At 39.1% G+C, this 14,839-nt stretch overlaps 1 protein-coding gene across 3 annotated transcripts in view; it reads left to right on the forward strand.

Annotated features, from left to right (window-relative positions):
- Nucleotides 1–9,100, forward strand: part of LOC117380454 (fatty acid CoA ligase Acsl3-like) — a 44,018-nt gene extending 34,918 nt beyond the window's left edge. For all 3 annotated transcript variants that reach the window (XM_033977265.2, XM_055225781.1, XM_055225780.1), the window contains exons 10-15: nucleotides 252–424; nucleotides 4,725–4,799; nucleotides 5,045–5,236; nucleotides 6,515–6,629; nucleotides 7,701–7,858; nucleotides 8,492–9,100. In XM_033977265.2, the coding sequence (XP_033833156.1) occupies nucleotides 252–424; nucleotides 4,725–4,799; nucleotides 5,045–5,236; nucleotides 6,515–6,629; nucleotides 7,701–7,858; nucleotides 8,492–8,649 (871 nt within the window). In that variant the 3' untranslated portion in view covers nucleotides 8,650–9,100. The remainder of the gene's footprint in view (nucleotides 1–251; nucleotides 425–4,724; nucleotides 4,800–5,044; nucleotides 5,237–6,514; nucleotides 6,630–7,700; nucleotides 7,859–8,491) is intronic.
- Nucleotides 9,101–14,839: the final 5,739 nt, after the last annotated feature.

Genomic DNA, 14,839 nt, shown 5'->3' on the forward strand with positions numbered 1-14,839 from the left:
TGGATTAAGCCAGGACTGAGCCAGGTCTAAACCAGGTCTCAACCTGGTCTCAACCAGATCTGAACCAGGACTAAACCAGGACTAAACCAAAACTGAACCAGGACTAAACCAGAACCAAATCAGGACAAAGTCTGATCTAACCCAGGACTATACCAGATGTTAATGTCTGACTGTGGACTGAAGCATAGGCAGCCCTTTTCTCTCCTAACAGCAGCGTCTGCAGTATTTTTACATTGCTTTGTGTATTCCAGGCTGGTTTTCCGTAAAGTGCGCTCTCTTTTGGGTGGTCGTGTTCGGGTACTCCTCTCAGGGGGTGCTCCTCTGTCTGCAGCGACTCAGCGCTTCATGAACGTGTGCTTCTGCTGCCCCGTGGGTCAAGGCTATGGACTGACCGAGACCTGCGGTGCTGGGACCATTAGTGAATGTATGTGATGTGATACTACTATTACTACTACTCCTACTATCACTTATTAAATGTTATCTTAAAGTGATGCGTAATATGTTTTCTAATTATTACCTAGTGTCTGTGTTAAATTGTTCAGTCAAGTGACATTTCGGAAGATACAGTGAAAATTACAGTGTTGTCACTGTCCTAGTCCCAAATCTGAACCAGGTCTGAACTAGGACTAAACCAGGACTGAACCAGGACTGAACCAGGACTAAACCAGGTCTGAACCAGGACTGAACCAGGACTAAAACCAGGTCTAAACCAGGTCTAAACCAGGTCTAAACCAGGTCTAAACAAGGTCTAAAGCAGGCCGAAAGCAGGTCTGAACCAGGTCTGAACCAGGACTGAACCAGGACTAAAACCAGGTCTAAACCAGGTCTAAACCAGGTCTAAACCAGGTCTAAACCAGGTCTAAACCAGGACTAAACCAGGTCTAAACAAGGTCTAAAGCAGGCCGAAAGCAGGTCTGAACCAGGTCTGAACCAGGTCTGAACCAGGACTAAACCAGGACTAAACCAGGACTAAACCAGGACTAAACCAGGACTAAACCAAGCCTAAAGCAGGACGGAACCTGAACTGAACCAGGACTGAACCAGGAAATCTGGATAAATTGAAAGTATTATGTTAGGAAAGTTGCTAGAGTGTTTGTCCACTGCTCCAAAGGTTGGCAGTTCAAATCCCACTCTCAACATAAACATTACTGGTAGAGTGGTCAGATTCACTAATCCATAGGTTTGCGGTACATTTCCAGCTCTCACAGATGAATACTGTCGTTATGTCCTTGGGGTTTCTGTGTGTGTAAATGGATGAGTGGTGCCTTGAAGATTGAAAATGGATGGAAAAGTGCTATATAAAAACATGACCAATCACCATGAATTTGATGCATTCATAAAAATATAGTACTGTATTGACCTAAACGCTTGCCTTGAATTTTGAGAAATGTCCTTTTCCCCCTCCCGTATTATTATTATTTTAGGGAATCTTATTAGGAAACTCCCACCACTTGTATGAATAGTTCTCGGAAAGTTTGTCTTTTTAAATGGTTTAAGTTCTCCTTCGTTTAACCCCTGCTGCTCCAAACGGCAGGCTCCTGTGTGAGTCTGAGCTGTTCACTTATCGGTTTATCAGGGAGAGCGCTTTCCACAGAAATAATGGATTTTCCAGAGTTTTGATAATAGCTCAGTAGATAAGAGTAATACTAACAATGTGTCACTGTGTGTGGTACTGGGTTTATTAAATATATAAACGTTAAAAAGTATCATTGAAAACAAATGAATCATATGGTGTGCTGTTGTAGTAACAGTTCGAATCCCGCTCTCGACATAAACATCATTGGTTGAACGGTCAGATCCGCTGCCCCACAGGTTGGCGGTGCAATTCCAGCTCCAACAGATGCCTTTAGTTTGCAGCTATGACACCTTTGGATCATAATTTTATATTCTGGACATTTTAAATCACAAGGTAAACCAATTTGATGAAGAAATAGGTCCACCCCTTTACAATGTGTTATTTAAAATCGAGGGTAAGGCCAGTATTACTACAGGGATTTTATTTTGGTTTTTTTTTATGAGACAAAATATACTATACCAAAGGTACCATATTAATCTTCGGCTTTTAACTGACAATGAGATCTGATGTGTTTGTGTTTGACAACCTTGAGAATGTCCACTCCCGAAGCTGGGCCTGGTTAGTACTTGGATGAGAAACCGCAACCAGTGTTGGAATATAACAAAGTAAAAGTAGTAAAGTATTGTGCTTAAGTATACATTTAACCTCCTGAGACCTGGTGTCCTCATCTGTGGACAACACATTTTGGATTGTTTAGGCCACAGTGCAAATTTTTAGAAGAACAGCAACAAGAACATGTTCAATTTTGAATATTTCTAAGAGTTTAGAATATTTATTTATTTATTTAATTATTTTTATTTAATTATTTTATTTTTATTTTATTTTTATTATTATTTTTATTGTATTTTTTTTATTTGTTTTATTTTATTTTTTTATTTGATTAAAGCTCGGGTCTCAGGAGGTTAAGGTATCTGTACTTTACTTGAGTACATTTTAATGTGGAGACTTTTTACTTTTACTTCACTACGTGTGAGAGCAGTATCTGTACTTTCTACTCCACTGCATTTTTAACTGGACTGAAAAGTAAAAGTATATTTCATTATTGTGTGAGTCCTTCTGAAAAAGCTTTATTATTATTATTATTATTTATTTTTAACACGTTCATAATTTCAGCAACTAAAAACAACTAGAAAGAACTGTAGTCAATTGTTTCTATTAGACAAAATTCAGATCAAATCACTACATAAAACCTCAAAATCTGTGCAAAATACCTTTACTTTTTACTCTTTAAGTACATCTTTAAATGGGTACTTTAATACTTTTACTTACGTTGATTTTTTTCATGTGATACTTGAGGGGTTTTTTTGTTTTGTTTTTTTTTGCTGCAGTATCTGAACCAAGACTGAACCAGGTCTGAACCTACTTGTACTTTTACAAAATTGAGTACTTTTCCACCACTGAGCGCTGGGAATATCAGATGTCTAAGAGATAATTAGTTGACAGTCTAATTAGATTTACACGACATCAACCAGATCAAAACATGAGCAGTTTTAAATGCAAATTATACCTTAGAACGCTGACCTGATCTGAACCTCTGTTTGAAATTTTCTCTTTTCCCATCCAAAAGATATTCATTATATTTAATCGCTATGGCAACGGCTCTGATTTCCCACCATTCTGAAACCCGTGGATAACCCCTTTAGAACAACATAACATCATGTGAACCCCTCCCATCACGTCGTCCTGCCGTATTCCCCTGTTAGCCGAGAGCGGGGTTTAGTTTCCATGGCGAGCGAGCGTGTGAGGTCGGGTTGCCGTGGTGACCGAGATGACTTTTTTCATTTGATTATTTGTTTTTAAGGGTTGTGTTCACCTTTTAAACTGTGATGTCAGATGGCGAGCGGGGACAATAATTATGTTTGGGTGAGGTAGTATTTTCGATTTGTTTGTGATGATTGGAAACCCACGAACCCACTATACACGTGTTTGAGAATGATGAAAAACCAGGACCGTTGCCATAGCGATTAACGATATAAAACCAAGTATTGTCTTATCTTTTGTATGGGGAATAGTCCTATAACAGGGAAAACCCATTCTGTTGAAGACCATATGACAGGATTTCATGTTTTTCTAATTATTACTTAGTTTGATGGTTAATATTTATAATAGTTTTGTGGCAGTTTGTGAATAAAAGTTCAGAAGTACAAAAATACAGGACGAAGCTGTGAGTTTTAAAGCAAAATACCTATATCTATGTCTTCAACACTGAAAATTCTACTTATAATTTACGCACATGGAAGGCATTATTTTTATTAGTCTAATCATAACTATTGTGTAATTCAGACAAGTTTTGACCGTTGTTTACATTATGGTTGCTAGGTAACAGTTATGGAGTATGTCACATCTGCTGCTCGTGTCCAACCAGGAAGTAAAATGATAAACTTCACCAAAATTTTAAAACCAGAAAAGACTAGGCAAGATTTTTTGTGAAAACTTAAAGGTCCTATATTTCGCAAAACTGACTCTTGTGAACTTTAAGTCATGTTATAATGTTGTTGTTGTTGTTGTTCATTCACACATGTTTGAGTAACACTTTATTATTAGTCTGTCCACATCTCCAAAGTTCAAAATGCTCTGTTCCACTTTGTGATGTCATGTGTGGTAATTTTCCAGCTACCATTTACCTTTTTGTAGCAGAGATGAGCAACTCCAGGGCTGAAATTATCTAAATGATTCTAGTGAAAATGTATGGAGTTTAAAAACCACAATGGAGCACTTCCTGTATTACAACATGACATCATAAGGTGGAAGAGAGTGTTTTCAGTTTGAGAGAAGAACTTTGTTTGTGTGTTAAACATGTGTGAATGAAACACAACCCAACTCCAGGTTTGTTTGTGATGAGGAAACGACATTATAACATAGATCAGAACATACTGTAATATGAGCGCTTTAAATATAATGATGTTAATGTGTTTATGTTTGTCACTTGAGCTACAGTTTAAATATGATATAGGCGTGGTAGAAATGAACAAATGTTGAGTTTATTCAGACAAAACATCATTACATTGCATGGGATATTTTACTAAAACTCTACCAATTTGTAGCATTTTTGATCAAAACAAAATCCTGGTTTATTTTAGGTTTTAAAGGACTAATAATTGGGGAAATGTTAAGTGCTGTTATTGTCCTGTGTTGTGTTTTTTTTCAGTGTGGGACTACAGCACAGGGAGAGTGGGAGAGCCGCTGGTCTGCTGTGAGATCAAACTCAAAGACTGGTTAGAAGGTGAGTCCACAATGGGGTTCTATAACTGTTTTTGAAAGAAATGTCTAACCAGAAAACCCATAAACGTTGAAATCCACAAACTTGTCATATTAAACAGCCTGACACAGCCTTTTGAATTAATACAAATAACGCGTTTATTTGCGACTGCTGCTCTGGACGAGACACAACATGATCTTGGTAAATCTATAGACGATCCACACATTTATTCTCAGGTTTTAACGTTATTCTCGTTGTTTTGTTTTAAGCTGGATACCGGAGCACAGACAAGCCCCATCCCAGAGGAGAGATCCTGGTCGGGGGTCCTAATGTGACGATGGGCTACTACAAAACTGATCCCAGAATGCAGCAGGACTTTGAGGTGGACGAGACCGGACAGCGCTGGTTCTGCACTGGGGACGTCGGAGAGGTCCATGACGACGGGTGCCTTAAAATAATTGGTGAGATTTTAACTGTGTGCTCCTGTTTCCCCCATCAACCCAAAAACACCATACGTACAAGTGTCTAGCGAAGATAGTACTGATGAAATCTAGGTCAAGATATAGAGATGGGTCCCCAGGCATGGCACTGAAGGATGGGTCAAATGCAGAGACAAATTTCTCTATGGGGACAATAACGTGTACAGTGGTCCCTTGTTTATTTCTGGGGTTACGTTTTAAAAATGGCCCGCAATAGGCGAAATCCGTAGTAGTCAGCTCTATTTTTAATAATTATTCTATATGTTTTTTGCTGTAAAACCCCTCACCACACACTTTATACACTTTTCTCAGACAGGTATTAACATTTTCTCACATTTCTCTCTTGTTTAAACACACTCAAAGTTCAAACCTTCATACATTAGATCCCCCTTCCTCGATGATCGCTTTAAATCTGTTGCTCACGTGTGTCCGCTCTAGCTGTATCCGCAGAGGAGCCTCTTCGTGCAGAGAAACACTTAAGTCCAAAGCGTTTCTGAAATTTGTCGATGCAGAACGTTTCATCGACATTGTGGGTTTTGCTGAGAGGGGGGGGGGACTTGGAAACATACAGCACTTCAGAGTCACACTGCGATCCAACATTTATGTAAGAGACCGCCTTAACCATGTGGCAGGCCGTCAACGAAAAATTAAGTCCAGTTATAAGTGCTAATTTGACCCACAAGTCTGATAATATAGTAAGAAAAATATTTAGTTCATCTATTTTAACAGCAAAATCCCAGTAATTGAATAAATGCAAGGCAGGTCAGTTTAAAGCCACACTAGGGAACATTTCAGGCAAAGCAAAGGCATCTGCGTCGTCTTATTGTCACGGACTTTGAGAATCTGGGCTGCACTCGTGTCGTTCATTTTGAGGGAAACATGCCCCTTCCCCTCACTTCCTGTCTGTAGTTCTCACACATTATCTCTGTGTGTTCTGCGTAAACACGGTCACATGTAACGCACAGATGGACCCACGTTAGGGCTGGAAGAGGAGGTGATGATTACATGGAAGCAGAAAATTAAAATCAAACTACAAAACATTTCCATGGAGACAAGCAGGCCAAGTAAGAGTCAGGTTTGTGAAGATGCAAGCCCACTCACAATAATGTCACATGTTTTGCTACATTTTCCAGTGTGATAAAAACATCCAAAATGAAAAAAAAACATGCTTCTTTTTAGTCCATGTTTTGGCTAAAAAGTTACATGGTGGGGCTTTATTTTCATGGCTATAATTGGCCCCTTTGTACCTCTTGTTTGCAGACAGAAAGAAGGACTTGGTGAAGCTTCAGGCTGGAGAATACGTGTCTCTGGGGAAAGTGGAAGCTATGTTGAAAAACTGTCCTCTCATCGACAACATCTGTGCTTACGCCAACAGGTCTGTCAACAACACCTTCTAACTAGAGGCACTGCTCTGTCTGAAGCTCTATTACTGTATTTTCCAGACTGTTTTTTTCATAGTTTGGCCAGGGGTGCGACTTATACTCAGATGCAACTTAAGAATGTGTTATGTTAGCGTGCTGTACTGCTATTCAGCCTGTTGTTCTCTATTTTATTTATTTTTTTATTATTATAACTTGCCTTTAAAGATAAAATGTCTGTTCTTGGTCTCAGATATTGTAAAATAAATTTCCCTAAAAAATGTGACTTATAGTCCAGTGCAACTTATATATGCTTTTTCTTCATTATTATGCATTTTTTGGCTGGTGTGACTCATACTCTGTAGCGACTTGCAGTCCGAAAAATATGATACTCAAATTAGACTTTAATCTAAGCTTTGTTTTAACACAATCTGACCCTAAAGACCTGACTCAGCTGGAACTACAACAGGAGAGCTGATTTGTGCTGTTAAACAAGCCTCTCTTCTCAAAATAGCATTACAGTCACAAGCTAGCTAGCATTAGCCAACAGTATTTTAGTTAATCACTGTCACCTTTTAGTTGAAAATCAAATTCCTAAATATGAACACAACTATTAATCACACTCTCCTGAAAATGTGCTTTTTAATTCCATTTTGTATTTTTGTTGAGTTTTAAGACAATCTAAAAACTTAACAGGCTGTGTTTGCTAATGTGTGTATTGTGTCCCCATGGTAACTGCTGAACATTCCTCCATAGACATACATGCAGAACACCGCAGTGTGATATTACTGCAAAGTATCAAAAACGTGTATTATTATTAAGTACATTACAGTAAATCTAAAAACAAGGTTCTCAAAATGTGCATATATATATAGCTAAAAAAGTCTAGTTTCTGTGTTTAAGTGGGTCTAAAAACAATGCACTTATTAAAGCCTTTATTATCGTTATTTACTTGATGAATCTGGTTATTTATACAGTTAGTTTGCAGAAACACAATCTCTAAGTCACAATGCAATGAAACCAGGCTCTCAGATGCTGAAGGCCCACGTCTCTCTGTTGTATTCATTTATTTATCTTATTTCTTTCAGCGATGAGACGTACGTGATTGGTTTCGCGGTGCCTAATCAGAAGCACTTCCTGTCCCTGGCTGAACAATATGGCGTCCGTGGGTCTTTTACAGAGCTGTGCAACAACACGACGATGGAGGAGCTGGTGCTGAAGGTCCTGACGGAGGTGGCTCTGGGAGGTGAGGAGGGAGATATACTTAATACTCTACTAATGTGTTTGGACAAGACTGAGGAAACTAACAATGTAAATAAACTAATAACTATTCACAAACTAAATAGAAAAAACATTTGGATAGTTGTAATCGCTGCCGTTCCGGTGACCTTTGACCGTATGATTTGTCTGTTATTAATGTTCATATCTTGATTTATGGATAAAATAGCTGAATAAAAACACCAGGATCATGTAGTGCAGGTTAATATGACGATTTTAAGCCTGACAGCGACAGTTACGGAGAGAGTTTTTCAATAGAAAGTGAATTGGAGCCAGAGTCGATGGAGCCGGAAGTGCACCCATGCTCACTCCTTTTCGGAACGTAGTGACTAACAGGTTAGATATGTCCAGTTATATATACTAGACAGTCTTTGTCCCACGAATGGTGGTCAAAAGTCCTACCCACTTAGAAACTCATTTCCACATAATTTTGTTCCCGTAGAGTTTCCCCAAAATCCTTTAGTGGGACCCCATCGTATTCCCAGGCCACTTGAGATACTCCCTACTATTTTATAATACTGTTAATGACAACAGAGGATGTAAATGACAGGTTATTCCTAATGTTGTGATTGAAATTGTGCTTTTTTTTCTTATCTTTCAGCCCAATTGGAGCGTTTTGAGATTCCTCGTAAGATCTGCCTCAGCCCCGACCCCTGGACCCCAGAGACCGGACTGGTGACTGATGCGTTCAAACTCAAACGCAAAGAGCTGAAGTCCCATTATAAAGACGACATCGAGAGAATGTACGGCGGAAAGTAACCAGGAAACAAGAAACCGCTCGGACAGATTTGAACTGAATTATTAAAGTTTTATTCAAACCTCTCTCCCTTAAAAAAAATACCGTTAAAGGGCCAGTACCTGATTTTGAACCATGAGTCAGCGGTGTGTTTTAGTTTGAACTTTTAGCCCTGCTCACTTTTAAACAACTGTCTGGAATAGTGTCAGGCAGTTGGTTTCCCATGATTCTTAGTACCAATGTGCCTAATTGGACAAAAAAGGTGATCCTGTCAGTTCTGCATTAGTTGTTGGTATTAGTTATAATAAATCAGGTACTGGCCCTTTAACAGCGGTTGTAGAGTCTGTTTACATTACAGCGCCCCCCCTTTAATATCCTTAACACATACAGTAAAGATAATATTAATGGGGGGCCTTGTATACTCATATTAAACCATCCCTTTTACTTGAATCTGTATAGCTTAAATGCGCACTATGTAACTTTTCTGGTGAGGGGGGGGGGGGGCAAAGTGGTCTATTGTCCAGGGTCTTGGGGCCCCAGGATCGGAACCTATGTCTATTAATTTATATTAAAGGGGGGCCCATGTGAGGCGACCTGCCCCGGGCCCCCAAATTTCTGTCGACGGGGCTGTTTGAATTACATGCGTTTTTATTGTGAGCAGGGTCGGCTCTACACAGATCTGACTTGTAACTAGGCCTATATAATCTTAAAGCAATACTGTGGGACATTCCTGGCAAAGCAGTCTCACCCCTCACAAAGAAAAGTTACATAATACAGCATTAAATTGCACATCTTGACGTGATCCAGGAAGTTTATTGTCATTGTATGAAAGCGCTTGACTCCGTCCTCCTTTGGCCTTTGACCCCTGACCTCTGCACAGGCGAGAGAGTGTTGTATTGTTTCAGGTGGGAGTTATGAAACTGCCCCATGTGGTGGTCTGGTGAACTCTCCACTCTCTGTTGGTTACTGAATTTTGACATTGTTTTGCTTTTTAACCAGAGCGTGATCTACACATGATCCAAATTGTTTTAAATAGGACTCAGACCTCACTGACCTGAGCTGAATGAACACAAAAACAGCACGTGCCATAGTCCAAAGGTGGGTTGAGATCATAACTTCGAAATATTACTCATAGTAGAAATACAAAGTCCAAGTCCAAGTTGGTGTGAAAAGTATTTGGGGACAGTACAACTCAAGTAAACGTAACTATAAGAATAACTCATTGTCTGGACGTTACATCTTTGTAATTTGAAGTTTACGCATTTGGAAGGACAAAACATGAAATAATGCAAGAAATCTGGTATTTTCAAAGCCAGGCCACAAAAATTAAATCATCTATCTATCACACCACTGCAGGAAACACAAACGTTAAAGCTTTTGCCACTTGTAGACCTATTCACAGTGGGAAACAGGCCCGTTGACAGAAATTTCAGGGGCCTGGGGCAAAAAGCCTTACATGGGCCCCACTCTAATATAAATGAATAGGAAGAGGGTCTAATTCTGGGCCCTTTGTCTCCCTCCTGACTACTCCCCTGGTGGGAAGTGTAACCAAAGCTTTTACTCAACTGTTACACTGTCAAATATATTACTCAAGTAAAAGTATGGCGTCCAAAAACGGATAAGAGATTTTTATAACAAAGTGCTACCCACCAATGGATAAGGCAAGATTTGAACCACTTCTCTTCTGGTTATTGGTTCAAATATTTAGTTCACTGCTCCACTGACTCTTTTGCATAACCAACATGTTTTAAAATATTTTTTTCAGCTGCAGCATTCACTTTTAAGCCGTTCTGCAGGTCAGGAATTTGGCTTTGCTTATTTTCAAACTCACAAGTGCAATAACAAAAAGCACAATATGAAGTAGTAAGACTTTGGGATAGAAATGGGCTAAAACTAGCATCACTACAACGCCGTTCGGGTATAAGAATTTTGTAATATAGATCACTGTATGAACAAATGAATATATGATTTTTCCCATGAAATCACTGGTATTTTTATAGTTCAGTGTGAAGACGTGTGACTTTGGCCCTAGTCAGAGTGAGGTTCATTTGGTCTGAGAATTTATTTTAAGATTGTTTTTGCAGACCAGGGTTTAGTTTGTTTTCATACCTGACAGTTTTCGACTGCTGTGAGAAGGAAAGCAACAAAACACAAAGGAGAACAAGAACAACTCAAATCCTCCATTTCTGACCACTGCAAAAGAGAGAATCACATTATGGACTGGGGCAGAGTGAACATCATTGCTGGACATAGACTGCATATATATAAATGGACATAGCTAACCTGCTAGCCACCACGTTCCAAATAGGAAGTGATCATGGGCGTGCTTCCGGCTCCATCGACTCTGGCTCCAATTCACTTTACATTGGAAAACTGTCACCCCTCTCTCTGTAACTGCTGTCAGGCTCATCATTTTGGTCTTAAAATGTTCATATTAACCCGCTCTACGTGATTCTGCTATTTTTATTTTGCTATTGTGTCTGTAGATCAAGGGGCATTGCCATCATCAGCCTTGCTCTGATTAAGGAGGCAATCGAAATACGTAAATGCGCCCGCGGGACTTTAAACCAGGATGAGGGGGTCTTTTTACTCTCACACACCAAGAATATTGTCCTGAAGAAGTCAAACTGCAAGTGGCGCTGTCGTCCTTCCTCCGCCCGTAGAAAGACAGCACCAAAACCTGTTTAAATCAACTGACCGGACACGTCACAGCAACGTCACGTGACCACTCTGAGGCGCTAGTGAGCAGTCCAAACTGTCAGGGATGAAAACAAACTAAACTTTGGTCTGGAAAAAGAATCAAAAATAAAACTTAAGACCTCGCTCTGTTTTAATTTGATTTAATACACACAAATTAAACTCAACATTAGCAACTACAGATGAGTTAATTGATATTTAAAGATAAACTATGCAACCTTTCTGGTGGGGGGGTTGTCATCACCTTGTCTCCTTGGAGATGTTATTGCTTAACCAGGAATCTTCCTCAGTATGGCATTAAACATATCTATTTAAATTCTCTATTCATCTCTAACAAACAGATAGAGATGTTTAACCGTGGACACTTCTAAGCACATGTCTCATCTCCATGGAGACAAACAGATGGCGAAACCCAACACCAGAAAATGTACGTAGTGGATCTTTAAATGTATTTTGGGGTGAAAATTGTCTATAGTTTAGTAATAGTCGAAATATTGAATACTTCAACTTGAATTCAAAAACAAAATTATGGCCAAAATGTTTTTTTGTCAAGTATATAAAACAATTTGATAATAACTTTTAATGCATATATATATAATACATACACATATTATTTAAAGTGCATATGACGGATTTTCATGTTTTTCTAATTCTAACCTGGGTTGGTGGCATAGTACTGTGCTTAATATTTTACAAAAGTTAAGAAGAAACGAACAAAAACAATGGAAGTAGCACTAAGCTAGAATCCCTCTTTTTTCAGTTTAAATATAAATTTTATTGTATTAGTTTAATCATGACTATTGTGTAATTTAGACAGTCCCATTGTTTACATTATAGTGCTATGTAACAGCCGCTACATATGTCATATCGATAGATTGCATATGTAAATGTGGTAGCGAACCTGCTATCTGCCATGTTCCAAATAGGAAGTGATAATGGGTGCACTTCCGGCTCAATCGACTCTGGCTGCAGTTCACTTTAAATTAGAAAACTGTGACCCCTCTCTCTGTAAATGCTGCTGTCAAGACTCATCATTTTGGTCTTAAAATGTTCATATTAACCCGCTCTACATGATCCTGGTGTTTTTATTTCACTATTTTGTCCATCACTCAAGATATGAATCAGCTGCCTTCTTTCTCCAAGGTCACTCCCACTAGCGTTAGCAACAGGTTTGATTGACAGCGTTGCTAAGCGCCCGCCCCCTGCCAAACCAGCCGTGTGGTCGGGAAGGGGCATTATCTTCAACAGCCTCGCTCTGGATTGGCTCTTTGGTTGCTATGATACTTGTCATCGGAATTCTAAATATGGAATTCACCGCTATAACTTCTAGCCTCGATCAGTTTCATTTGACTGCAGTTGGGTGACACTCACTTAGTCTACTTCTTTATACAGTCTATGGTCATATCTGCTCCACCAAATTTAGAAATAAGAAAAGTTTAAGGAAGATTTTTTCTGATAAAGTCTTAAATATATTATTGTTAACAATGTTTTAGTGAAATGAGTAGTCTAATCTGTCATATGCACTTTACTTAATTTGCAGTATAAATACAGTGTCATCATAATAGAATACACACACCATTATCTGACCCTTTAACTTCAAAATGTTCATTATGTTTGTGGCTAAGGATGTCTTCACTGTTGCCCTTTCTGTGCCTCTGTGTGAGAAATTAAATTATTTATTTTATTCTAAATTTAATACATTGTCATAGGAGCGAGCCACTCCATAAATGTACAGATGTAATGTGCCGCTAACATGTGAGTGTGAGCTGTTCTTGGCCCTGGATGAAACAGATAAATAAATGAGTGTTTGGTCTGAGTGTCTGAGCTGTTATTGTTCCAGTCCAGTTTATAAATGAGATGACCGCTCACGGACGTATACAGTCCTTAGACCTGGTTTGGACCTGGTTTAGACCTGGTTTAGACCTGGTTTAGACCTGGTTTAGTACTGGTTTAGAACTGGTTTAGACCTGGTTTAGACTTGGTTTGGACCTGGTTTAGAACTGGTTTAGACCTGGTTTAGACCTGGTTTGGACCTGGTTTAGACCTGGTTTGGACCTGGTTTAGACCTGGTTTGGACCTGGTTTAGTACTGGTTTAGAACTGGTTTAGACCTGGTTTAGACTTGGTTTGGACCTGGTTTAGAACTGGTTTAGACCTGGTTTAGACTTGGTTTGGACCTGGTTTAGTACTGGTTTAGACCTGGTTTAGAGCTGGTTTAGACCTGGTTTAGACTTGGTTTGGACCTGGTTTAGAACTGGTTTAGACCTGGTTTAGACTTGGTTTGGACCTGGTTTAGAACTGGTTTAGACCTGGTTTAGTCCCAGTTTAGACCTGGTTTAGACCTGGTTTAGAGATGGTTTGGACCTGGTTTAGACCTGGTTTAGACTTGGTTTGGACCTGGTTTAGACCTGGTTTAGACTTGGTTTGGACCTGGTTTAGAACTGGTTTAGACCTGGTTTAGAGATGGTTTGGACCTGGTTTAGACCTGGTTTAGAGTTGGTTTGGACCTGGTTTAGTCCTGGTCTGTAGGGTACAAGCATTTAGGGCACAATCATCACATCAAAACTGTGACTAAACCCACAAATAAATGTAGACTAGACCTTAGGACTTGAACTGGACCTAAGCAGGATCACACCAAAACAAATGTGACAAGTAGACCTGGTTTAGATCTAGTTTAGTCCTGGCTAGCACCTGGTTTTCATCTTACCTGTTTAGTCTCAGCTGAGCTCTGGTTAAGGTATTTCAGACTTGGGTTAGTCTTGGTTTTCTTTGTTTTTATTGCACTGAAACACACGTGTCCTTACTATGAGCAGGCTTGCATCTCCACAAACCTGACTCATATTTGGATCTCCTTCTGTTGTTTCCATAGAAATATTGCTCCTTAGGCTATAATATTCCACATTTTGGCATAAAACGTAAGTATGGTTTTAACTTTCTATTTCCATGGAATCATGCAGGTAACAAGCCACCTCTGGAAAGTTACACGGTGTTTCTTTAAGTTCTGTCCTGGTTTAGATCAGAAAAATCCACTTCTAAGACCTCTGGATGTTATGCCAAAATGCTTTCTAATATTACAAAGCATTCATCATAATTTAAGCAAAGTAGGTCAACCTAAATATTGTAATACGTTTCAAACAAAGAGGGCAGTGCAGACTTTCATTGTATTTCTATCTGGCAACATAAACTGTCCATGCACCTTTATAATGTTTTCTCAGTATCTGACCCACTAACCTAAATGTTGGTACTTTGATGCATGCTATGGACCATGCATACTGCCATTGTGTCCTCGGGCAAAACACACCAATATTTTAAAGGAATTTTATATCTATTTAAGTTCTATTTAAGATTATTAAGCAGTAGCTGTAATGGTATTTGAATAAAACATGTACTTCACCAAAGCAAACTATACATATTAATTATATTTAAGATGTTATTTAGAGTCTACCTTCCAAGGGTGCATTTACATTTGTTTTGGTGTGATCCTGGTTTAGGACCAGTTTGAGTCCTAATGTAGATT

This window comes from Periophthalmus magnuspinnatus, chromosome 13, assembly GCF_009829125.3.
Source record: "Periophthalmus magnuspinnatus isolate fPerMag1 chromosome 13, fPerMag1.2.pri, whole genome shotgun sequence".
NCBI lineage: Eukaryota > Metazoa > Chordata > Actinopteri > Gobiiformes > Gobiidae > Periophthalmus > Periophthalmus magnuspinnatus.